This window comes from Bubalus kerabau, chromosome 6 (genome assembly GCF_029407905.1).
Source record: "Bubalus kerabau isolate K-KA32 ecotype Philippines breed swamp buffalo chromosome 6, PCC_UOA_SB_1v2, whole genome shotgun sequence".
NCBI lineage: Eukaryota > Metazoa > Chordata > Mammalia > Artiodactyla > Bovidae > Bubalus > Bubalus kerabau.
This window is the reverse complement of record NC_073629.1, coordinates 7,586,677-7,613,995: the sequence shown is the minus strand read 5'-3', so window position 1 is coordinate 7,613,995 and position 27,319 is coordinate 7,586,677. Positions and strand designations below refer to the sequence as shown.

The following is a 27,319-nucleotide window of genomic DNA, read 5'->3' as shown; positions in this document are numbered from 1 at the left end:
AAAAAGCCAGAACTGGAAAGGTAGACGGAAGAAAGGGCAGGTTGCCAGATTTCACTTTTAGGTAATAGTACAGTTGAGAAGGGGAAAAAATGAAAGTAGGATATGAAAGAACTGATAGAAAGAGGAGGAAGTGTTGCAGGAAGGGGGACCCCTTCCAGGGCTCGAAACTGGGCTCTTGTCTAACACTTAGAAATGAATTGTCTGAGGAGACACATGTGCTGACAAAGCAAGAGATTTTATTGGGAAAGGGTGCCTGGGTGGAGAGCAGTAGGGTAAGGGAACCCAGGAGAACAGCTCTGCAAGAGGCTTGCAGTCTGGGGTTTTATGGTGATGGGATTAGTTTCCAGGTTGTCCTTAGCCAATCATTCTGACTCAGAGTCCTTCCTGGTGGTACACGCCTTGTTCAGCCAAGATGGATGCCAGAGAGAAGGATTCTGGGAGGTGGTCGGACATGTGGTGTCTCCTTTTGACCTTTCCTGAACTCTTCTGGTTGGTGGAGGCTTATTAGTTCCGTGTTCCTTACCAGGACCTCCTGTCGTAAAACAACTCATGCAAATGGTTACTATGGTGCCTGGCCAGGGTGGGCGGTTTCGGTCAGTGTGCTTCCCCTAACAGAACAGAAGGACAGAAAGAAAAGCCAGGGGGACTGGAGATGAGAATTTAGGGGTTGAGAGAGGGAAAAGCACTTGTGTGGTTTTGAGGTGTAATGGATCTCGGAAGGAAGGAAAGGAAATGCAAAGTGTTCCTGAGACTTACAAACCAGATCGGATCGTCTGCAGGGTTCCTCAACAGAAAGACTAGGATTCCCTGTCATTCATTTTGAGTGCTCCACTGTACTCTTAGTTTTGTCCAGCGACCAGAGTGTGTGGATCTGAGACTTTATTAAAGTTACAAATACCATATTTTAATTTACAGAGTGCTTTAATGTTTAATCTTACTAGATCCTTCCAAAAACCCACGTGAAGAAGTTAAGATGGTAATTTTCATAGGATAAGTAAATTGAAAGATTAAATGACTTGCCCAAGGTCCCATGGATAGGCACTGACTGGCTAGACTCAGGGAGACATGTAGAACAACAGGATTTTGAGCAGGAACTCTAGGTAAGGGAGATTGTTATATTTGCTTCGCCATCTGATCTGGTACAGCAGCACAAACACAGTGGGATCGTCCAGTCCTTCTGCCAAAACCTGAGTCTAAGAACGATGCCCACTGGAACTTTGATCTTGAAGAGAAGCACAGAATGAAGTTCTTATTACCCAGTGACAAAGGAATAGTCATCTGGTTCCCTCTCACACCAGTTTTGTCCATATCTCTGAGCTAATGCTGACCTCTGGCTCTTTTATTTTCTCTGTCCCTTTTGCCCTCACCTACTGAGACTAACTCTTCCGAGCTGGTTCTCAGGCCCTTTGTTGGCCTGTAGCCACGTGGCTGAAGGAATTGTTTACAGACAGCCTGGGCTGTGAGCCCCCTTGCTGCTGAACTATAGGTGGAAGGGCTGGTTTCCACGCCAGGAAAGAAAAGTGAATTAATTGTTCTGCAAAGGAAACAGAGTTGGGGAGGAGTGGGACCACGTCTGCAAGGTTTTGCAAGCTTACCCTGGGTAGTCTCCAGATCTGGTGATTTCCTTTCTTATAAAGCATTTCTGATTTGGAGAGATAATAGTTAGCTTGGGAAGGAGTTTTAATTGGCAAATGGTAGGAATATTTAAGAGGTGAGGGGGAAAGGACTAAATACCCTGAGTAAGTGTGTCTGGTAGGGTTGTTTCTGGTTGTTGTGGGTCAGTAGGGAGCTCTCTTGTCTAGCTCAGTGGTAAAGAATGAACTCCTGCAATGCAGGCGCCACAGGAGACGTGGGTTCAATCCCTGCATCAGGCAGATCCCTTGGAGGAGGGCCTGGCAACCCACTCCAGTGTTCTTGCCTGGAAAATTCCATGGACAGGGGAGCCTGACAGGCTACAGTCCATGGGATTGCAAAGACTCAGACATGACTAAAGTGACTGAGCACACACTGGGAGGTCTCTTGACTGGAAGCCAGTGGACCTGGGTGTTCTCCAGAGCCTTTATATTGATCATGGTGTAGAGAAACCTTCTATGAGCTCCTTGCTATATTAAGGCTTGGTTATTGCTCTTCACATCATGTCCCCAGGGTGTCCTCATGGCATTTCCCACGATGGGCTTCTCGTGTGGGTCATCTTTACCTTATAGTTCACTGTGGGAAACGTGATTGTCTCTTCTATAGTTAATAATATAAGTCAGATTCTCAAATTCTCAAATAATATGGCCTGGTAGATGGCCTCCCTGCACCTGGCTGCCAGCACCGTGGTTATTCTATACCTATGGATCTTCCTTTAGTTACCCATATAGCCAATGTGGTTCTCATCTTTAAACTTTAATCTTGAGCTGATTTTTTTCAGTTGGGCCTTCATCAGAAGTTAGGTAGCAGAATATTGTAGGGAGATAATATACTATCAGCCATTCATCTGTTACTCTATATTATCCATACTTATATTATTAAGTCAAATAATATCCAGTTGGAGAAGGAAATGGCAACCTACTGCATCCAGTATTCTTGCCTGGGAAATCCCATGGACAGAGGAACCTGGTGGGCATCAGTCCATGGGGTCGCAAAGAGTCGGACACGACTGAGCGACTAAGCACATAAGCAATATCCAGTCAGTTTGCGTTACTTGCTATGTGCTTGTGACTGTCCTAGACTCTTCATTTAAATTATCTTTATTCCTTCAGCAGCCCTGTAAGCTGTAGGTCCTATGATGTGCTTCGTTTTATGGATGAGAAAATGGAGGCTTAAGGGATGTAACTCATAATAAGTGGTGCAGAGGCTTCCCTCATGGTTCAGTGGTTGGAACTCTGAGTTCCAGCTGCATGGGGCTCCGGTTTGATCCTTGGTTGGGGAGCTAAGATCCCACATGCAGCACACCACCGCCACTCTCCCCTCCCTCCCTCCCCCCCCCAAAAAAGTGATGGAGTTAGAACTATACCTAGAAACTCTGACTCTGGAGCTTACCTCCTTCACCACTGCATTTTATTATCTTCATCAGGAAATTGCATGACTGAGGAGTAACCTATTTCTCCAAGGTCTACTTGTAAATGAATTCTACTGTAATTGTTACTGGGGTATGAAGAGTTCCTTAACTCTGAATGGTCCAAGTCACTTTGACACAGATTTTCCTTTTTTTCTCTTAATATCTTTGTATGGTTAATCCTGACTCCATTTTATAGTGGGAGAAAGAGAGGGCCCAGGAAAGTAAATACCTCTGGTCACACAGTAAGTCAGCAATGCCCCTGAGATAAGAACCTAGCTTCCTGCTTCCTAATCCAAGCTTAGACCACTTGACTCTGTTACATGAAATTCATAAAATATATGTGAGCCTCTCTGCGTCTGAGTTTCTCCAGCAACCAAAGAAGATGAAAGGCATCCCAGAAATGCTGATCTGTGGGTGTGGAGTGAGGTGACCTTCAGGTAACAAATTCTGTGTGACTAGGAGGGATCGCCAGGATTGTAGTGGAGAGATCCCAGCACTGTTCCGACCAGCGCCAGCAGCGAAGGGTTGGAAGAGGGTCTTTTCCTCGCCCGGAGTGTTAGTGACACTTCCTAGCAACACGGCTTTCCCATTTCCCTCCTTCGGGGACGTAATGACAGTATTCATTTGCAAGGCCTTTTGCCTCCTGCGAAGCCTCTGTGTGTGTCTTGACCCCTCCCGTGTAGTGGATGTCCCGCTCCAGTCATATGCTCCCAGCCCCAGGTGGAAGTGGCTGTCTGCCCTGACCAAGTGTGACGGTACTTATCGGTGCATGAAGTGCTGGTGATTAACAGGAGCCACAGGAATCTCCGCATTATCTTCACGGGTAGCTCCTTGAAACTGTTCTGCCTGCAATCACGGCTCAATTGGTTTGGGTTAGGAGAAATCATTTCCTCCTATAATACTGCTACCATCAGGTTAGGGGGCACAGCACAAAAGTGTCCTTAAGGGCTTGCCATGGATTTTGCATGATGATGTCAGTCTTGTGCTAAAGAATGAGTACTTTCCTGGCCAAGTTCAAGTTAGGGAGGAGAGATAGGTCCTAAATTTAGGGAAGGAGGCTCTTTTTTATATTTTAAATGTTAGTGTGGGGTTGAGTTGAGAAGTCAAAATACAGAAATCCTAAGTCTCAGAATTCATGTAGTCCAAAACTCTTTGTTTATGGAGAGGAACTCAGTACCTGGAAAAGTAAATTCACTCACATGTGGTCATCTAGGTGGTTACTGATAGTACTGAGGTTGTAGCTCGGCCTTCTTTTCTCTATGCTGCTGTGGTTCATGGACTAACAGATATAAGGAAAAACCCAGAAGTCCATTGGAAATGATAAGGTCTACTATCTCCTGTCAATGTTGAAAGTGTAAACCTACTTTGAAACTAAGCTTTCTTCATAGTAGCAGTATTCTGGTGTCCAAGGCATTGCCTTGATCAAATTGTATGAGCAAGGCCATTAAAGAACCTGTTAGACAGAAACCCAACCCATTTCTCAGTTCAGAGCCTTAGTTTGTTGGATCTTCCTCTACGTACAATTTCAGGTGTATTTCCTCGCTTCAGCATTGCAGATTCTATAGATTGAAATCGCTTGATAGATATAAGCTTAAATCTTTTACTAAGGTTCAAAAAACACATTAAAGAAACATGAACTTCAGTTCTATTTTTGCTGAGATTCTGTGGTGTTAAGGTCAAGAGAAGGGCACTACTTTCTTGCCATGATAAATGGAAAGAATGATAAACCTGTGAGTTATTCTAGAACTGACTTACTGGGCTGAAGTTTCTTAGAATTCAGACACACTTGGCAGATAAATTTCCAGTTCTCAGAAGAGACAGAGTGGCAGGGGAGGGGGTAAGCTGGGGTAGAGGGCTGGGGGACTAGAAAGGTGCTTACTTGGAGGAAGTGTGCCCCTGGTCTTCTCTTCTTTCCCCGACATCGTCATCATCATCGTATACACCTTGCATTTTGAGCTTCTTCTAGTCACTGGGCTTCCCAGGTGGCGCTATTGGTAAAGAACCTGCCTGCCAGTGCAGGAGACATAATAGACATGAGTTTGATCCCTGGGTCGGGAAGATCCCCCAGAGAAGGAAATGGCAACCCACTCCAATATTGTTGCCTGGACAGAGAATGGAGGAACCTGGCAGGCTATAGTCCATAGGGTCGCACAGAGTCGAACACGACTGAAGTGACTTAGCACACGCTAGTCACTTTCCTTACTTGTCTGATGACTCCTTTACTTATTGCCATGAATTGTGAAGTAGAGAGGACTTTTTCCAGGACAGTGAAATTCAGAACACTGCCACAGTTATTTAATAAATCAGCTGTAGAATAAGACTAACAGTAATTACCATTGTTTACATATATGCAGCACTCAAAAGAGTCCCCAGATTTACAAGGACCAACTGACAACAAGATGGCTTAAAATGAAAACAGAAAGTAAAATCATGATTGACTGTTATTTTCCTGTGGGCCAGTAAAATGCAGAAATCAACCTTCTGGTTTCTGTCTTTCTAAAGGTACCATTGCAAGCTCTTGTCTGCTTTTGAGTAGATAGCCCACTCTCACTGAGAACATAGTGTTATTAATATTTTCAGGATTTTTGCTGCAGTTCATCACATATTGATGCCAACTACCAATACAGTTGGTACCCACATTAAGCATACAGAAGAGACTAGCTATTTCTTGCATTTTGACTTCTGTGTTGGATTGAGGTTGGAGGGAGGAGAAAGAGGGTTTTGTTGATATGATTAAATAGATGATTTAAAGAAACATTTCTGGGTGCCATTTGGGTAAGTGGTGTAAAGTTCTAAGACAGCTTCTTACCAGTCGTCTTCTTAGGAAATTGCCTGTAATTGGCACCCCCATGGGCTTCAGTGCACCCCATCTGCAGCCTAGAACCGCTCTGAGGTTAGCTATGCCCTCTCGGCTTTGAAAACATCAAAGCAGCCATATCCGTTCTAATCTTGACAACTGAAAGTCCACAGATACTTTAGAGTTGCTAACACAAAACTGGCTTTGGGACGGGAAGATTTGATCCATGTGGCCAAGTACTTTCAGTGGCTTATGTAACGCTGAACTGGATTTGTACAGAAATAATACAGTATAATGATGCTTTTTTTTTTTTTAACCTAGCAAATTCCAGAGAATGGTCATATCCTAGAGCTGAAAAAGGCTGCCTTGCCAACATGCTGGTTATTTGCTCTGCTTCATCCCTGGCTACCTTCACATCTCTAAAACCCCAGTGTGCTTTCCAAAGGTCATGAAATGTGAGCACTTGCTTCCTGGTGACCTGTGTGGGCCGTTGGAAGGGGTTTTTCTTAAACCTTCTCCCTCTTGGGTTAGACCTGGTTTATAAACTGTACATCCCAGCATGTGTGATTCCTGCATTACAAGGTGCAGGCAGGACTAGTGTTCTTGCTTAGAAGGCTAGAAGGTCCCGTCACCACGTGGGCTAGGCCTGGCGGGCAGGCACCAGCATGGCCATGGAAGAGCAGATGGTTCCAGTGATGGGAGCTCCTGCCACGTGTGGGCTGGCCCTCCTAGCCATCTGCAAGTAATGCTCCCCCAACAAGGTTCTTATACAGAATCTTCTGAAAGTAGACTTTTCCCTAGTGAAGGAAGAGGAGCCTACAAGGTCAAGAGACATCTGAACTCACCTAGCAGTTGTGAGAGAATTGTGAGAGAAGTGGGAGTCTTCCAGCCCCTTCTAACTGCTAGAGTGGTGAGTGGGAAGGGACAGTCTCTTACATGTATATAATCATTCTGTGAAGCAGATAGGGTGGCTTCATTACGTATTCAAATGCAGAGAGCTCTTCATAAAACATGCTACTGTGTCCTTTTACTGTGAGTGGAAATACAGCCTTCACATTAAAGAGGAGTAAAGGATAAATCAAAACGTTATTCAGCCCCAAATGTGCCAATCCAGAACTCTTACTCAACAATTTCCTTGCAGCAGAAACCATCACTCCAGCTCGGACCAAAGATGATTTGGCCCAGTTCTTCTCTGTTGCTATGGGGACAGAGAGATGATGACGTTAGCCCTTTTGATGCTAACTTACCTACGTTAAGAGTTAATTCCCTTCATGTCTTCATGTTTCTGTTATTGATAAAGTAAGCCCAGCCTTTTCTGAACTACTGTTTGTTTTCTGTCTTATTTCCCCTTTGGTGCAATGAATTCCATATTCAGAATAAAACATTTCTTGGGCACTTGGTATATGCCAAGCACTGTGGGAGGTGCTCTCATATACGTTAGCCATATATTTATTCCTCTGTGAGGCAAAGGAGAGAGTATAAACATCGGTGATTCACTTTTTCAGTTGAAGTTTACAAAAGTGTTTTGTAGTGCAAATGTGAGGAAGGGAGGCTAGGAAGGAAATGGGTGTGGGGAGTCATTTCTAACATAGGGAAATCAGGACGAGTTAACTGTAAGTCTGCATTTTCCACTTTTTCCCGGGAATCAGATGATAGAGGCGAGGGCCAGTTGCTTATCACGGTAAATGTACTAAAATGTGAAAATGAGACATGGAATATTAAATATTAATATGAGTATTGTATATACTATATAGAGTATTATATATAGAGAGTATTATATATAGAGAGTATTATATAATATGAGTATTAAGCACTAAGACCAGCCACTTCCTTACATCCATTCTGGGCTTGTAAATAGTTGGCTGAGACTGATGAGTGTGTGTCAGATGATGGTCCCTGATGAAAGTGAGAGATTAGGGATCTGAGCCAGGGTCCAGTTTCTGCAGATGCTCAGTCCTCAGTGAATCTCATCATCTCTTGTCAGCTTGATGCATGAGAAAGGCAGGTCCTCTGAAAAGTCATTTCCCACCAACTATATCCTCTTACTTATATTGGTGTGTTTCCTTCCAAAGACACGTTTAGAAATCCTGTCCCTTCTCTGGTTTATCCCTCAGACTCAAGGACACTTGTCTGAGGACCCTTCCATTTTTAATATCATCTCAAGAGTTAGTTAAGGGATGTGTCTGTGACTTACAGACTTGGAGGAATTTGTAACATGTCCTCCTTAGGAGAACTTGAGATTTTAGAGCAACAGATGTAGTAGTAAGTTTGGGACTTTCCGTATGGCAACCTACTCCAGTATTCTTGTCTGGAAAATTCCATGGACAGAGGAGTCTGGCGTGCTATTGTTCATGGGGTCACGAAGAGTCAGACAGGACTGAGCGATTGAGCACACATACGTTTTTAAGAGGGAAACTGGGTCTCTGATAATGATACAGTTGGGAAAAGACTAACTCAGCCTTTGCAGGTACTTATGCACTAGGATTTATCTGGGTTAATTTATGTAAAATAAGGAAGTAATGGAATTAAATACACAATCTCTACATATCATTTAGACTTACCATATTTTATTTCTAGACTTCCCCAAATTTGTCCTTTTCTGTCACTTGTAAAGATGCATAAAAGAGCAAAATTTCTGAGGGTCAGAAGAAGGGAAAGGGGCAAGGCTGTGTGTAATGGACCCTGGCTGTCCTTGGAAGGCAGGTTATAGCATCTCTAAGGTTCGGTAAACTGGGAGTGAGCATTGCTGTAAAAGATTAACCACAGGCAGGCAGTCTGCTCTTATTCTCTTACAGAGAATAAGCAACACCAGATCTAAGGCCTGGGGGGAGAACTCTTTTGAGTAGAGCAGACTCTTCTCCATTTTCACCCGAGGATTGAGCTTCCCGGCTCAGCCTCCTTATCAGAGCACAGCTGGATTGTCAAAGGAGATGTGAGAGCTGTGGTGCACTTGGTCTGGATTGGCTAGGGACTGTGCCCCTAAATCACACTTTGTTATGTATTTGAGACATGAGAAAGATGGAGGCTTGTTGCTTAAGACCAGTGCCTGCTGCTCCTCAACTTCCAGTGCAGAAGGAGTTGTTGTCTCTCAGATAGTACAAACCTGTGGTGGGAGAAAGGGCCTCAGCCTGACCTTTGGAAAACAGAGATAAGTGAAGTGTGGACATACAGGGACAGAGGCTCTGACCACCACTGGGTGATGGGGGTCCCACAGAAGTTACTGCTTTCTTCCTGCCTCTCTTGAAGTGGTCATCATCCAGACATGTCGGGATGTTCCAGGTAAGAGATAAGTTAAGAACATCCCTGGAGTTCGCCTTGTGGACTAAAAGGGGTTTGAGCTCTAAGACAGTCACTTCTAGGAAGTAGTTTGGGAAACATCAGAAAGAGAAGAAGTTGACTGAGATCTGAAGTAGGTATATGATGGTGATTGGCTAAAATACCTTTTCATGAACATGAATGCTCTGACCTCAAATGAAAAGAGGGGACATAGAAGTAATGGAAGGCTTGAGAAAACAGTTAGGGTAGCTATTTGGGGACTTAACACCTAGCAGAGAGTGAATTAGAGCAGCAGTTCCACACATGAGGTCTAAGGCAATTAGGGGTTCCTGGGCATAGTAATGGAGAAATATGAGCTCATTTCAATATTATGAAAAGCATAAATGAATCACACATTTACCCTCAACAAGGCTGTACAGGCTATCAAAACATTGGACTCTGCTTTTGTCTATAATTGAATTGGTTTGCTGATGAGAAGCTCTGCTTGACTGCTTATTTTGTTTTATTTTTTTCCCCAATGTGATGGGTGAACTGATGGTGTCACTAGGTAGTCACAACTGACCTGAAGGCAGATTATCCAAGATGTGATTAATCTTTGACTCAAGGCGCAGAGTGACAGCCACAGCGAAATACTCCACTGTCTGCGGTGGCAGAATGGTTGGGGACCACTTTTGTAAAAGGAGCAGTGACCTTCAGTTTCCCATCCCGAGTTCTTAAACCTTGCACAGCTCTCACTGAATTCATTCTTGGTCTTTGAAGGAAAGTGAAAGCAGAACAATTAGCAAATCATAATCAGTTGTCTACTTTGGAGACTATGCCATGAAATTCTTGCGTGTGGTTGTTCCTCCTAGCCTGCATGGGCCACTTAAGACTCCTTTCAGGAACAGGCTCTTTTGTCCTGTCCCTGCTGTCCTGAAGCTCCAATAACTGTGGCCAGCTGATGCAAAGAGCTGACTCAATGGAAAAGACCCTGATGCTGGGAAAGATTGAAGGCAGGAAGAGTAGGGGGTGACAGAAGATGAGCTGGTTGGATGGCATCAGCGACTCAATGGACATGAGTTTGTGCAAACTCTGGGAGATGATGAAGGGCAGGGAAGCCTGGAGTGCGGCAGTCCATGGGGTCTCAAAGAGTCGGACACGACTGAGCGACTTAACAACCACCACCACCTGCTGTCCTAGCTAAGGAGTGGGATACCAAGAGCTAGGGTTAAGCGCAATGCTTGGGCAGTTAGAGGAAGAGGTTAAATAGCAAGAAAAAAGAATGAAAAGAAAAGAAAGTAGCAAAGGAATGGACCCTGTGAGTGATGTCTTTAGAGCAAGGATGGGAAGCTCACCTCAGATATGGTTGGCTGCCAGTGATGTTCCAAGGGATCTGGACTCTGGCCTTCAGCTGGTTCTGCTGTTTAGACCATGGCTTCTCAATCCTGTATCTTCACAGCCCTTGATCTGCAGGAACACCAGGGAAACCCACCATTTCTAGCAGGAAAAAGAAAATGACAGCTGAGTTACTCTTCACGTGATGAACCCATGAAACATTTGATCATGGTTGCCAAAAGAATTCTGAACCGTCTCAGCCAGTGTTGTCAGACTTGCTAGGTAGAATTGGGCTAAGTCCACAATTGGAATCTTTGCTATCTGTCCATTCAGTTGACTGTTTCCAAACTGCGGTGACAGTTTCTATTTTCTGGAGTAATTGAGGGCAGGGAAAATGTTTTTGCATACTTCTTTGTGAGTATGTGCACAGCCAAACAACATTAGGTTTTTCCACCTCTTTCCCTCGCTGGCTTCATGGGTGTCTGTCTGCATGCCTTCTGCATATCCTCTCCCACCTCAGCCCTTCTTGTGTCCTTGTAGAGGGTCTCCGCATCCTTCATTCTCTTCTCTCCTTTATCCTTCCCAGAGCCAAGCTATGCGAATCGTCCGGACGGTGGGGCAGGCCTTCGAGGTCTGCCACAAGCTGAGCCTACAGCACACACAGCAGAATGCTGATGGCCAGGAAGACGGGGAGAGCGAGAGGAACAGCAGCAGCTCAGGAGACCCAGGTAGGCACGGTCGCTGCTGTGGACGCGGGTGAAGAGGCAGGTGGATACACAGTGTGGGTGGTGGACCGTTCCCCCAGGCCCAGAGCAGCCACTTCACCTAAAAACATTTTCTCTGTTTCTCTCTAGATTCTACATTTTCTTTCAAGAATGTGTGTTACTTTTATAACAGAAAATTAAAGATGTGTAAACTATCAAACGAGGCATTTAAACTGGATATCAGGAAACACATTTTAACGGTAGAGCTGCTTATACTACCAAATCAGATCCCAAAGAAAATTTTCATACAAAATCACCTTCATAAAACAAATAAGATAATTTCTAATTATCGAAGCAGTTTTTCTTCCCTACTTCTAAATTCTGTAGTTCTGTAAACCCTCAGGGTAGACATTATTCCAGTACCTCCAGTCTTCAAGTCTCATTAAAAGTCAGGAGCAAGACCAAGGTGTCTTTTGTCATCTCTCCAACAGTAAATGTGGGAGCAAGAAGTATGAGTATTAGGTAAAAAGTTAATATTGTTTATATTTTTATGTGGGAAACCCATGAAAATAAACTGAAAGCTATTAGAAATAAGAGAATTTAGAGGTAAGGTCCAGTAAATACATATAGATAACTGTGGTTTCCTGTTCCAACATCAACCAGTTGGAAGTCATAGTGGAAGAAAATATCCACTGAAATAACTTTTTTTTATCTTTAAAAAGATAAAATGCCTGAATAATCATAATAAAATATATGTTTATATGAAGAAAATCAAATAGTTGGAAAGTTCTTGGTTGGGAAATCTCAACATCATACAAATGTTAATTTTCCTTATGTTAATCTATAAATTTAACATTACAAATTTTTATCAGCAAAGTAGGCACTTTGGTAAGCTATCATATTTAAAACTATAGGCTGCAGATAAAAATAGTGCTTAAAGGAAAATCAAAGGTTTAATTATTTACAATAATAGATGATCGATCATGAAAATCAAATTAATTAAACTTTCAATTCAAGAAGTTAGAAAATGGCAAAAGAGGTCTCCCATCGCAAAAGGCAGTTTTGCTAAGTGATGAAGGGTAGAGATTTTCGGTTTCCATTCAAGTTGCACTGGTCACTAACTGTGTGATTTCGGGCAAATTCCATAACCTCTCTGTGTCTTAGTTTCCTCTTCTGGGAAAAGTAGGAATAACAGTAGTATCTTCCTCATAGAATTATTGTGTTGATTGGATAAGCAGATATATTTAAAATGCCAAATCTGGTACTTGGCACATGGTAAACACCAAATATGTTGTTAGCTATTATTATTTTTTAAAATGGGAAAAAACAAGGATAGGAAAAATCCTAGAAAAGATGAGTGATGACAGACCAGTGACTTTCCAGGTACAAAAACATACTATAAAGCTGTAAAACTGTGCTGATGCATTAGTAAGTGTCTGAGTGGACTGGAATAGAAAGCTCAGAGATAAACTCAGACACACATGTTGACATAGTGTGTGGTAAAGGTAGAAACCCTCTGGAGAAAAATATGGAAATCATTAAATTTAAAATTTCACATGCTTTTGACCCCCAAATCACCCTCAAATTCTCTTCTAAGAATTCCTCTTAAGGGTATACCCATACATGTGTGAAATGATGCATATATAAAAGTTATAAAAATTGGAACTAGCAAGAGGGGATTTTATAATAATTTATGGTTATAAGTAATGGAATATTGCAGAACCTCTAAAAAGGATGAATTGGTTCTCTGTGAACTGATAAAAAATCATCTCCAAGATATTTTGCTGAGTTTTTAAAAAACAAGATGTAGAACTGTGAATTGGTAGCATACCAATTATATTGTATAAAAATCAGATCAGATCAGTCACTCAGTTGTGTCCAACTCTTTGCAACCCCATGAATCGCAACACACCAGGCCTCCCTGTCCATCACCAACTCCCGGAGTTCACTGAGACTCACGTCCATCGAGTCTCATCGAGTGATGCCATCCAGCCATCTCATCCTCTGTCATCCCCTTCTCCTCCTGCCCCCAATCCCTCCCAGCATCAGAGTCCTTTCCAATGAGTCAACTCTTCATGTAAATGTGTTTTCGTATATGCCCACTATGCATAAAACATCTCCAGAACTGGTAACTTGGTTCATTCTGGAAAGAGGAACTAAGTGTCTATACTGGGAGGAAGATTTACTTTTCATTATTGCAGCCTATAGCTGGCCACATTGCTCAGAACAAAAGCTGATCTGCTCACTTCTGAACTGGAGGATTTGCCCTTGGAGCTCCTAGCAGGATTAGATTGATGCCTTTACATTATTAGCTCTTCTTTGTCAATGCCCTGTTCCCTTGTTGGTGGACAGTCATGGCTACACCTCAAAGGCTATTGAACCCACAATACAACTGGCAGCCAGGATGCACATATACAAAGATACTCTAACTGAAAAGTAAAGGGCATTGTCTCTGGTAAAGCCACCTATTCCTGGAGTGAAAGAGGTTGGGCACAGAGAAGTTATCTAGAGGTTGAGTGTTTGAAATTTGTTCTTATCACATAACTGTCTGAGGAGCTTGATCTAGCCTCTAAGTACCTAATCAGAAGCGACTTCTCAGCCATTTGCTAAAGAGGGCAGGTTTGGCCTTTGAAGAGAAAAGCACTTCATACAGACTACTCTGAGAGCTAGGTCTTCTTCCCCTCCTGCTGTGGGAGCTACTCGTTCCTTCCCCTTCCAGACCCTGCAGGGCTCTTTTGGGTGGGGGTAGGTTGAGATCCAACCAGTCCATCCTAAAGGAGACCAGTCCTGGGTTTTCATTGGAAGGACTGATGCTGAGGCTGAAACTCCAATACTTTGGCCACCTCATGCGAAGAGTTGACTCATTGGAAAAGACCCTGATTCTGGTAGGGATTGGGGGCAGGAGGAGAAGGGGACGCCAGAGGATGAGATGGCTGGATGGCATCACTGACTCGATGCACATGAGTTTGGGTGAACCCCGGGAGTTGGTGATGGACAGGGAGGCCTGGCGTGCTGCGATTCATGGGGTCACAAAGAGTCAGACACAACTGAGCGACTGAACTGAACTGAAGGTTGATGTGATTTCCTGTGATACCAGGACGGATTCTATTTGGGGAATGAATAGAGATTCCAACGGGGACCCCTTCCTATCATAGTTTCCTTCTTATCTTCCCCCTCCTCCTCCCCAAGCACCTGCCTCCCATTTCCAGTGCTAGCGTTTCCTGCATTTACCTCCAGGCGGCCGTTCTAGTCTTTCTTCACTATCCTGTCTTCTGGGGAGGCTGCCTTCCAGCTCCCACTGTCCCATTCCCTTTCTGCCCCTTCCCCAAAATTTAAACACCTCCTCCCTCTAGGTTTCCGTGTTCTTTTCACCCTTGGCTGGTGCTGCTACCGCCAGCATTTAGCCCACTGTCTCCCAGATACATAGTGTCGTCTGTCTTCAGTAGAGGACAAGCTCTAGGGTCGGGGGAGTTGGGGGGCAAGGACTACTCTTCACACAGTAAATACTTGTTGAATAAAGTGGGGGATGTGGTCAACGATTGTGGCAAAGGATGTGTGTCATCTTAGGCGTCGTCAGCAGCATTGATTCAGTGTTTACTCTGTGCCAAAGTGAATATGGGGACTGAGTAGAAATTTCAGCAGGGAGTGACTTCTTCACAGTCTGCTTGATGAAGAAGGATGACCTTGAATGGCAGGAGTAGGTAGTGTGTTTTTATGTGTGTGTGTCTGTGTGTGTTCAGTCACTCAGTCGTGTCCAACTCTTTGCAACCCTATGGACTGTAGCCTGCCAGGCTCCTCTGTCCATGAGATTTTCCCAGAAAGAATTCTGGAGTGGGTTGACATTTCCTCCTTCAAGGGATCTTCCTGACCCAGGGATTGAACCTGCATGCCCTGTATTGGCAGGGGGGTTCTTTACCACTGAGCCACCTGGGAAGTTTGGGAGTAGGTGGGATTGAGGTCATACGGCCTAGAGCGGGAGACTGGAAGGCTGGAGAGAGCACGGATGGTGATGAGTGATGCTGGCTGAGGCTACAGGTAGAGACCAGCATGGTGACACTCTTCTGGCTGTGACAGGTGGTCAGCATTGAGATATTGGACCCATCAGCTACATGTCTGTCTCCTTTTATAACCTTTTTGGTGATTTTTTTTTTTTTTTCAAATTACAGTAATATACATGAGACGTCAGCCACTTGGCATCTTCTGTATACCATTTTCCCTAAGAAGAGTGTAACTGACGTTCTACATGTGGAAACAACTAGGTTCATTTTAGGAAAACCTGTCAGGCTCATTATACTTGCTTCAGAGTTTAAGATGTCAAAGCACTCAGTGTGTCTCTTTAAGGAGGTTGAGCATGGCTTGAATGTGCACTTTGAGTATCATACATCCCTGCAGAGAAAGGGAAGTAGGGGGGCCCTCCCCAACTTGTGTAAGTGAGAATCTGACCTGTGGAGTGATGTAAATTGTCTTAGGGAGATACACACACACGTACTAATTTTAAGGAATTGACTCACATGATTACAGAGGTGTGGCGAGTCCAAAATCTGCAGGGTGGGCTCCAGGCTGAAAACCTAGAAAAGAGTTGCAGTTCAAGTCTTAAAGTGGTCTGCTGGCACAATTCCCTCTTCTTCCAAGGAGGTCTGTCTTTGTTCTGTTAAGACTTTCAACTGATTGGATGAAGCCCAGCTATATTATGGAGGGTAATCTGCTTTATTCAATCTATTGATTTAAATGTTTACTCTCGTATGAAAAATACCTTCACAGCAATATCTAGAATAGTGTTTGGTCAGGTATCGACACCATGGCTCTGCCAAATTTGCCCACAAAATTAACTATCACGGAAATGAAAAGGCAGTGTGGCATGACAGAGGGAGTGCTGGACCTGTGGACTAGAGAAGCAGTGGAGAGCTTGGCTTCTGGCACTTTTCAGGTGAATTCTAGGCTTGAATGCTAAGTCAACCATTTCTTAGCTAGGTCAGTCAGTTCAGTCACTCAGTTGTGTCCAGCTCTTTGCGACCCCATGGACTACAGCCTTCCCTGTCTATCACCAACTCCTGGACCTGGCTCAAACTTATGTCCATCCAGTTGGTGATGCCATCCAACCATCTCATCCTCTGTCGTCCCCTTCTCCTCCTGCCTTCAATCTTGCCCAACATCAGGTCTTTTCTAATGAGTCAGTACTTCGCATTAGGTGGCCAAAGTATTGCAGCTTCAGCTTCAACATCCGTCCTTCCAATGAATATTCAGGACTGATTTCCTTTAGGATTGATTAGTTTGACCTCCTTGCAGTCCAAGAGACTGTCAAGTGTCTTCTCCAACACCACAGTTGAAAAGCATCAGTTCTTCAGCGTTCAGCTTTCTTTGTGGTCCAGCTCTCACATTCATATGACTACTGGAAAAACCATAGCTTTCACTAGATGGACCTTTGTCAATAAAGTAATGTCTATGATTTTTAATATACTGTCTAGGATGGTCAGAGCTTTTCTTCCATGGAGCACGCATCTTTGAATTTCATGGCTGTAGTCACCATCTGCAGTGAGTTTGCAGCCCCCCAAAAATAAAGTCTGTCACTGTTTCCATTGTTTCCTCATCTATTTGCCATGAAGTGATGGGACAGAATGCCATGATCTTCATTTTTTGAATGTTGAGTTTTAAGCCAGCTTTTTTTCACTCTCTTCTTTCAGTTTCATCAAGAAGCTCTTTAAGTCCTCTTCACTTTCTGCCATAAGGGTGGTGTCATCTGCGTATCTGAGGTTATCGATATTTCTCCCGGCAATTTTGATTCCGACTTGTTCTTCATCCAGCCTGGCATTTCGCAAGATGTACTCTGCATAAGTTAAATAAGCAGGGTGACAATATACAGCCTTGGCGTACTTCTTTCCCAATTTGGAACCAGTATGTTGTTCCATGCCCAGTTCTAACTTTTGCTTCTTGACTTGCATACAGATTTCTCACAAGGCAGATAAGGTGATCTGGTATTCCCATCTCTTGAAGAATTTTCTACAATTCTCTTGAAGAATTGTTGTGATCCACACAGTCAAAGACTTTGGCGTAGTCAATAAAGCAAAAGTAGATGTTTTTCTAGAACTCTGTTGCTTTTTTGATCGTCCAACAGATGTTGGCAATTTGATCTCTGGTTCCTCTGCCTTTTCTAAATCCAGCTACATCCTAAAGTTTTCAGTTCACATACTGTTGAAGCCTGGCTTGGAGAATTTTGAGCATTACTTTGCTAGCGTGTAAGATGAGTGCAATTGTGCAGTAGTTTGAGCATTCTTTGGCATTGCCTTTCTTTGGGATTGGAATGAAAACTGACCTTTTCCAGTCCTGTGGCCACTGCTGAGTTTTCCAAATTTGCTGGCATATTGAGTACAGCACTTTCACAGCATCTTCTTTTAGAATTTGAAATAGCTCAATTGGGATTCCATCACCTCCACTAGCTTTGTTCGTAGTGATGCTTCCTAAGGCCCACTTGACTTCGCATTCCAGGATGTCTGGCTCTAGGTGAGTGATCACACCATCATGGTTATCTGGGTCATAAAGATCTTTTTTGTATAGTTCTTCTGTGTATTCTTATCACCTCTTGTTAGTATCTTCTGCTTCTGTTAGGCCCATACTGCTTCTGTCCTGTATTGTGCCCATCTTTGCATGAAATGTTCCCTTGGTATCTCTAATTTTCTTGAAGAGATCTCCAGTCTTTCCCATTCTATTGTTTTCCTCTATTTCTTTGTATTGATCCCTAAGGAATGCTTTCTTATCTCTTCTTGCTATTCTTTGGAACTCTGCATTCAGATGCTTATATCTTTCCTTATCGTTTTTGCCTTTAGCTTCTCTTCTTTCCTCAGGTATTTGTAAGGCCTCCTCAGACAACCATGTTGCCTTTTTACATTTCTTTTTCTTGGCGGTGGTCTCGATCCCTGCCTTCTGTACAATGTCACGAACCCTCTGTCCATAGTTCTTCCGGCACTCTTGTCTATCAGATCTAATGACTTGAATCTATTTCTCACTTCCACTGTATAAGCGATTTAAGTCATAGCCGAGTGGTCTAGTGGTTTTCCCTAATTTCTTCAATTTAAGTCTGAATTTTGCAATAAGGAGTTCATGATCTTAGCTAGGTGATCCTTGGCAAACTTTCTAGTCTTTCTAGATCTTTCTTATCTGCTAGCTAGGTGTTGGGAGATAATGCAGGTAAATCAGCATCATTCCTAGCATATCAGATCAGATCAGATCAGTCACTCAGTCCTGTCGGACTCTTTGCGACCCCATGAATCGCAGCACGCAAGGCCTCCCTGTCCATCACCAACTCCTGGAGTTCACTGAGACTCACGTCCATCAAGTCAGTGATACCATCCAGCCATCTCATCCTCTGTCATCCCCTTCTCCTCCTGCCCCCAATCCCTTCCAGCATCAGAGTCTTTTCCAATGAGTCATCTCTTCGCATGAGGTGGCCAAAGTACTGGAGTTTCAGCTTTAGCATCATTCCTTCCAAAGAAATCCCAGGGCTGATCTCCTTCACAATGGACTGGTTGGATCTTCTTACAGTCCAAGGGACTCTCAAAAGTCTTCTCCAACACCACAGTTCAAAAGCATCAATTCTTCGGCGCTCAGCCTTCTTCACAGTCCAACTCTCACATCCATACATGACCACAGGAAAAACCATAGCCTTGACTAGACGAACCTTTGTTGGTAAAGTAATGTCTCTGCTTTTGAATATGCTATCTAGTTTGGTCATAACTTTCCTTCCAAGGAGTAAGCGTCTTTTAATTTCATGGCTGCAGTCACCATCTGTAGTGATTTTGGAGCCCAGAAAAATAAAGTCTGACACTGTTTCCACTGTTTCCCCATCTATTTCCCATGAAGTGGTGGAACCGGATGCCATGATCTTCGTTTTCTGAATGTTGAGCTTTAAGCCAACTTTTTCACTCTCCACTTTCACTTTCATCAAGAGGCTTTGGAGTTCCTCTCCACTTTCTGCCATAAGGCTGGTGTCATCTGCATATCTGAGGTTATTGATATTTCTCCCGGCAATCTTGATTCCAGATTGTGTTTCTTCCAGTCCAGCGTTTCTCATGATGTACTCTGCATAGAAGTTAAATAAACAGGGTGACAATATACAGCCTTGACGAACTCCTTTTCCTATTTGGAACCAGTCTGTTGTTCCATGTCCAGTTCTAACTGTTGCTTCGTGACCTGCATACAAATTTCTCAAGAGGCAGATCAGGTGGTCTGATATTCCCATTTGAAGAATTTTCCACAGTTTATTGTGATCCACACAATCAAAGGCTTTGGCATAGTCAATAAAGCAGAAATAGATGTTTTTCTGGAACTCTCTTGCTTTTTCTATGATCCAGCAGATGTTGGCAATTTGATCTCTGGTTCCTCTGCCTTTTCTAAAACCAGCTTGAACATCAGGAAGTTCACGGTTCACATATTGCTGAAGCCTGGCTTGGAGAATTTTGAGCATGACTTTACTAGCGTGTGAGATGAGTGTACACTCTAAATACATGTTAGCCATCGTCTAGTTCTCCAGTTCAGTATCTCAACTCCATGACCTCATGTATGCTGTGAGGACAGTGGACAAGATCTCTGAAGTCCCATGGTTTTATGAGAGAGCCACATTAGATGGCTACCCCGTGTTTGTGGTGTGGTTCCATGGCCAGGATGTGAAACCGCCTTTGAGTATCAGTGTTTGAAATTCTACAGATCTGGAATGGGAAACGTTTTCTTATCAAGCCCCAAAGTCACTTCCTCTTTTTAGCCCCACTTGCTTCCTTACTGTCTGTAAGCTGCTAGGAACACATTCCTTGTTACCGTAAATGCTTTTTCCATAAATGCTTCCCCCAGAAGCATTTATTGACTCCATCAGGGTTTTTCTCTGTAATGGGGCACCTTGAAGCTTAAGAGTGGAACTGTGGGCTGGCAGCTTTTCTTTTCCTTTTAACGAGAGTCTTGCTTCCACATTAGGGAGCTTTCATTTAATTCGGTGTTTATCTTTCCAGTAGAGCTGCCCCAGGCAGGCCCTTTGTTGTGCCGAGGAAACTTGTTTACTCTGGAGGAATCCAAATGTGTGGAGGCTTTGCTGTCTTCTTTGATGTCTTGTGGGCCCTTCCCCTTCTGGGTTTTTCAGCAGCGCCTTTAATGAAGGTCTTCGCTTTCATTGTGTGCACTGCCTCTCTTGCCCTCTCTGTCTGCTTTTCTTTCCTCCCTCATTCCCACCATTCCCTACCCTGGGGGAGATTTATCCTTTGTATCTTTTGGCAACAGCTGCCCTTGGCCATTCCCCCAGGGCTCAGAGCCAGGTGGGGCCTCTGCCCCTGTTCTGCTTGCCTTGCTTTGCCCCGTGCAGTTTCTCTGACTCCTGGACAGGTTTCCTGGGAGAGATCCTGTTCCCCTGGAGGCATCTGTCTTCTCACGGTGGCAGACGGTCCAATGTGGGGAAGGGCTTGGAGCCCTTTGGAGATTAGAGCGTCTTAAAACAGGACTCATGTCATCTAGACGGTGACAGGTGGCTCAGGAGTATTTACTGTGTACCTGTTACACCTGCCAAACCCGGGCATCTGGCTTATTCAAGCAAGCACACCCCTGACGTCCCGTCACTTCCGGGCTCCACCACACCTGCCGTTCCATCGCAGCAGGCCACCACTGCCTGATGCTTAGTTTCTCCTTAGTTTCATCCCCTTCCTTCATTAAGTGGATATTTATTAGTTTCCCCAGATGCAAGGCTTGATTCTGGGAACTGGGAATACTGTGAAGAAGGAAACAAGTTCCTGCTGGCGAGGAACTCACATTGGAAGTTGGGGTGGAGGATGCAACAGATGACACACGAGGCCTTTTTAGGGGATGTCAGTGCAATGAAGAAGATAAAGCAGGGTGGCTGAGTACAGGTGGAAGCAGTGAGCCTGTTGGGAGGCAAGGTGGTGCAGTGGTTAAAAGCACCAAGCGTAAAGCCAGACTGGCGGGCTTTGAGCCTTAGCTTCAGTTTTACTAGCTGTGTGCCTCAGTTTCTTTGTCTAATGGGAATAATAATAGTGCCTAACTTTCAGGGTGGTTATAAGGATAAGTAAGTTAATAATACATGTACATCCCTTAAACTAGTGCCTGGAACACAGTAAGCACTATTTGAGTCTAAGTGATTAATATTGCAATTTTGAGGCCAAAAGTGACCATTTCAAGCACTTTTGGACGGAGCTGATAATCTTTTGTTCTTTTTTTCCCAGCCATTTTTTGAGGCATAACTGACAGGTAAGAAGTTCTGTATTAATCCAGCATTGCCTGCTGTTTTAGCGCTGTGACATCGGCTCACACCCGTCTGTGGTCCCTGGACTTGGCCGCAGGCGGCTTTGCCTTTAGCCCTCCTGCTTCCCCCTTGTCCCCGAAGCTCCCATCTTAGTGTCCAGTGTCCCTCTCCTGACCCAGATGAACCCCTCCACCTGCCTTTGCCTTCTCATCTTGCCTCTTCCGAAACCCTGAGCTATCAGCTCCCTCTCCTGAATCATCACCTGCATCTTTCACTGTGCTTTCTTCTCCACCGCAGATAGATAAGGGCAAGTCTTTTCCATCTGAAAAACAAAACAAAAATCACATCTTTCTTGTCCCTGCATCTCCCCCTAGCCTATCTCTTTTCTCTCCTTCCTAGTCAAGCTTCAGGCTACACACATTTATCCCCATTGTTGGCATTTTACCCCACCCTTGCCATTAGCCCTTCAACCTCCCGTGATCTGATATCTGCTGCCTACCAATATTTCCTGAAACAAGCTGTCCAGGTCACTAAAAGTGAAAGTGAAGTCTCTCAGTCATGTCCGACTCTTTGCGACCCCAAGAACTGTAGCCTACCAAGATCCTCTGTCCATGGGATTTTCCAGGCAAGAGTACTGGAAAACCATTTTCTTCTCCAGGGGATCTTCCCAACCCAGGGATCGAACACGGGTCTCCCACATTATAGGCAAATGCTTTACCGTCTGAGCCACAAGGGCCAGGTTGGCAAATTGAACCAGCCTTTCTCTGCAGTGTGCATCACGGGGAATGAATCACTCCCTTCCCTAGCTCTGGGGCCCCCCACCTCCGCTCTTGCCACTCTTTCCTTCTTTTTCTGCTAGCTGCTTTCCAGGATCCTTTTTTTTCACCTGCCCCTTGGGTGAAATCCCCAGGGCATTTCTCCTGGGATTAGTCCTTGGTGCTTTTTTTTTTAACTTTTCACTTCCCGTGGTTTTAACTTATGTTTATCTCTAGGCCACATCTTATCTTGAACTCTCCACTTGTGGATAGTCGGTATCTCCAGTTAGCTGTTACAAACTTTCCCAGTTTCATTCTCTTACCCATAGTCCTTCTTCTCTGGAATTTTCTGTGTAGGATGCCAGTCTCTGCTCAGTCACTTCAGTCAGAATTGTGAAACTCATTCTACATGTATTCCTGTCTCCTCCCTGCCTCTCCTCCGCCTTTCCCTCTTTCCCTCCCCGTTCCCTGCCCATAGACGATTAATTTCCAAGTCCTGTGATTTCTGCCCCCTGAAGATATTCCAGGTTTGTGTCCTTGGCTCTGTGTTATCACCACCTCTTTAGCTTTAGCTCTCATATTTCTCACCTAGAGCACTGCTTTCTATCTTGTCCCTTATAGATCTACCATCTACATCATCCCTTGAGTAGAATTTGAAAGAATGAAAATCTTTTGGTATCACGTGCCTACTTTTCTTCCTTCAGGATAAAATCCTGTCTCTTCTCAGTCAGGTCCCTTCCACAGGGTCATTTGCAGTGCTTCCATGGGGATTTCTCTACATCAGTATCTTTGCCCCTGTCTTGCCCTCTGTCTAGAGTGCCTCCCATGGCCTCCCCTCCTCTCTGCCCACTTCTTCTCACTGTGGTCTCCTGCATTGCAGGTGGATTCTTTATCAACTGAGCTGTCAGGGAAGCCGCGATACGCTGACGGTCACACACAATAATGATATCCCTCCATCTAGCTTGTTCTTTCCCCTCGGTTCTAACAAATCTGTTACTGTACAGGCATTAGGAGATACCACAGGTTCAGTTTCAGACCATGGCAATAAAGTGAATATCGTAATAAAGTGAGTAGCACAAAATTTTTGGTTTTCCAGTGCACATTAAAGTTATCTTTACACTCTACTAGGGCTTTCCTGATGGCTAAGTTGGTAAAGAATCCACCTGCAATGCAGGAGACCCCAGTTCAATTCCTGGGTCAGGAAGATCCACTGGAGAAGGGAAAGGCTACTCACTCCAGTATTCTGGCTTGGAGAATTCCGTGGACTACAGTCCATGGGTCACAAAGAGTCAGACGCAACTGAGTGACTTTCAGTTTCACTTTACATCATACTGTAGTTTATTAAGTGTAAAATAGTATTATATCTAAAAAAAAATTGTATATACTTCAATTAAAAAATAGCTCATTACTAAAATGCTATCACCTGAGCAAACTGTTATCTTTTTGCTGGTAGAGAGTCTTGCCTCAATGCTGATGGTGCTCACTGATTAGGGTGGTGGTTGCTGAAGATTGGAGAGCTGAGGCCATTTCTTAAAATAAGGCAGCAATGACGTTTGCCACATTGGTTGTTTCTCCTTTCACAAATAATATCTCTGTAGCATGCAATGCCATTTTAATAGTGTTTTACCTGTGGTAGAACTTCTTACAAAATTGAACTCAGGCCTCTCAGACCCTGCCACTGCTTTATCAACTAAGTCTATGTAATATTCGAAACCCTTTGTTGTCATTTCAGTAGTCTTTACACATCTTTATCAGAAGTAGATTCCATCTCAAGAGACCACTGTGGTCATCCCTAAGAAGCAGTTCCTCATCGGTTCAGGTTTATCATGAGAATTCAGTCACATCTTCAGACTCCCCTTCTTATGCTAGTTCCCTTGCTATTCCCACCATATCTGCAGTTATTTCCTCCACTGAAGTTTTGAACCCCTCAAAGTCATCCATGTTGTTGGAATCAACTTCTTCCAAACTCCTGTTCATGGAGACATTTTGGCCTCTTCACATGAATCAGAATATTCTTAATGGCATCTGGAATGGTGAATCCTTTCCAGAAGGCCTTCAATTTATTTTGCTCAGATTCATCAGAAGAATTGCTATTTATGGAAGCTATATCATTATGAAATATATTTCCTAAATAATAAGACTCGAAAGTTGAAATTACTCCTTGATCCATGGGCTGCAGAATGAATGTTGCCCTAGCAAGCATGAAAACGACATTAATCTCATTGTACATCTCCATCAGAGCTCTTAGGTGACTCGGTGCATTGTCAATGAGCAGTAATAATTTGAAAGGAATCTTTTTTAAGCAGTAGGTCTCAACAGTGGGCTTAAAATATCAAGTAATCATGTTGTCAACAGATGTGCTGTTATCTAAGCTTTGTTGTTCCCTTTGTAGGGCACAGGCAGGGTAGATGTAGCATAATTCTTAAAGGCCCTAGGATTTTCAGAATGGTAAATAAACATTGGCTTCAACTTGAAGTCACTGGCTACTTTAGCTCCATTAATAACAATAGTCAGCCTGTCCTTTGAAGTTTTGAAGTCTGGCATTGACTTATCCTCTCTAGCTATGAAAGTCCTGAATGGCAGCATCTTTCCAATGTAAGGCTGTTTCCACTATGTGGAAAACCTGTTATTTAGCATAGACATCTTCGTTAGTGATCTTAGCTAGATCTTCTTGATAACTTGCTGCAGCTTCTACATCAGCACTTGTTTGTACTTTTTTTTTTTTTTTATGGTTATGGCTTCTTTCCTTAAACCTCATGAACCAACCTCTGCTAACTTCAAACTTTTCTTATGCAGCTTTCTAACTTCTCTCAGGTGTTACAGAATTTAAGAGAGTTAGGGCTTTGTCCTGATTTAGGCATTCACAGCTTGGCTCACTGTTGCAGTAAGCCTTGCTTTTGACCTGTTTTGGCTTTCAACTTGCCTTCCTCGGTTAGCTTAATCCTATGTAGCTTTAGATTTAAAAGTGAGAGATATGTGACTCTTCCTTTCATTTGAATACTTAGAGGCCAAGGTAGGTTATTACAAGGCCTAGTTTCAATATTGTTGTATCTTAGGGAACAGGGAGGCCCAAGAAAAAGAAAGAGATGGGCACAGTGGTGGTAGAGAGGAGTGGGGGGCATAAATGCCAGTAAGTGAAGCAGTCAGATACACACTGCTATATTTAAAACAGATAACCAGTAAGGACCCATTGCATAGCACAGGGAACTCTGCTCAGTGTTATGTGGCAGGCTGGATGGGAGGGGAGTTTGGAGGATCATGGATACGTGTATATATATGGCTGAGTCCCTTTGCTGTCCACCTGGAAAATACTTTCAGTCTGAATATTCTATAATTCTATATCACATTTGTAAAAAATAAAACAGATTTGTTAAGTTTACTGTCTTATATGGGTACAGTTTACACTGCCCCAAAATAATTACAATAGTAACATTGGAGGTTATACAGAGTGAAGTAGATCAGAAAAACAAATGCCATATCCTAATGCATATATATGGAATCTAGAAAAATGGTACTGATGAACCTATTTGCAGGGCAGGAATAGAAACACAAACATAGAGAATGGACTTGTGGTCATAGTAGGTAAAGGAGAGGGTAGGACAAATTGAGAGAGTAGAACTGAAATGCACACATATGAAATATCCATATGTAAAATGGATAGTTAGTGGGAACATTGCTGTATAACACAGGGAGTTCAGCCTGGTGCTCCATGACGACCTAGGGAGGTGAGATGTGGGGAGCGGGGTGGGAGGGAGGCTCAGGAGAGAGGAGGATATATGTATACTTAGGGCTGATTCACGTTGTTGTACAGCAGAAACCAGCACAACACTGTAAATCAATTATCCTCCAATTAAAAAATTAAAAAAAATTTTTAAAGATCACTGATCACAGATCATAACAGATAATGAATAACAACTAATAACAGACAATGAAAAAGTTTGAAATATTGTGAGAATTACCAAAATATGACACAGAAGCACAAAGTAAGCAAATGCTGTTAGAAAAATGGTGCAGATTTGCCAGAAGCCTTCAATTTGTAAAAATGAAGTATCTGTGAAGTGAAATAAAATAGGTATGCATGCTCTCTACCCGTTAGCTGTATTAAATCTGTAAGGATCCAAATGTGATCATCAGAGGACCCTTTGAGTGGCAGAAATTGTCTCAGAAAGCAGCCCCTAGTGGGTGATTCACTTACATCAGTGTTGGCTTGGAAACTCTCCTAGTACAAAGAGAATGGCTGAGAAGTTTATTTTTTAATGACTTCCCCAGAAGCAGAACTAGAATCTCGGAGATTTTTCCATCCCTTGTGAGTTTCTGGCCTGCATGTCTCCAGACCCTCTGCAGGGTGCTGCTCAGTTCTCATTACAGTCAGTCCCCTACATACGAATGAATTCTGGTCTGAGTGTGTGTTTGTAAGTCCAACAAAGTTAGTCTAGGTTACCAAGCTAACACGATCAGCTATGTAGTACTGCACTGTAATAGATTTATAATACTTTTCACACAAATAATACATAAAAGACAAACACACAAAAGCCCATTTTTAATCATATGGTACGGTACCTTGAAAAGTACAGTAGTACCGGCCATGTCACTGCTGGTTTTACGCTTCCTTCTGTACATCCAGGCTTAAAATAAAGATACTGTCCAGTACTGTCCAGTAAAGTACACAGAAGCAGAACCACTTATGGAAGATGTGCTCATGTGACAGTGTATACCAGACACGTGAACTAACGTACATGATTGGCCACGTGAATGCACATTTGCATCTTTGAAAGTTCGCAACTTGAAGGTCTGTATGTAGGGAACTTACTGTATTAGGATTTCCAGGGCTGAGGGGCAGCCTCCCTGTAGAGCCCACTTCCCTGTTTTGTACCCTGTGATAACACTGTTTCTTTTGTAAGTATTTACTAAACACCTTCTCTGTGCCAGATCCATGGGAGATGTGAATGAAACACACCCTTGGCCTCAAGATCAGGACACAGTTGACATTGCTTTTGCTATTTAAGAGCACTTGACAGATGGCTCCCCGGTGCTGTGGAAGCCAGTCTCCCCTGATGACTGATGGAAAGCTCTCATCAAGTGCAGGCCCATTTCACCCTGTCTGTTCCTCTAGGGGCAAGGAGGACCAGATGCTCAGTTCCCAGCACTATCTGCCTACTGAGAAATAGACACGGATTATCCATCAGTCCTCCCTGTCAC

At 43.6% G+C, this 27,319-nt stretch overlaps 1 protein-coding gene across 24 annotated transcripts in view; it reads left to right on the top strand.

Moving 5' to 3' along the window:
* LOC129656594 (carboxyl-terminal PDZ ligand of neuronal nitric oxide synthase protein-like) overlaps positions 1-27,319 on the top strand; it is a 358,204-nt gene that overhangs the window by 294,134 nt on the left and 36,751 nt on the right. For all 24 annotated transcript variants that reach the window (XM_055587269.1, XM_055587261.1, XM_055587260.1 and 21 more), the window contains one exon: positions 11,017-11,158. In XM_055587269.1, the coding sequence (XP_055443244.1) occupies positions 11,017-11,158 (142 nt within the window). The remainder of the gene's footprint in view (positions 1-11,016; positions 11,159-27,319) is intronic.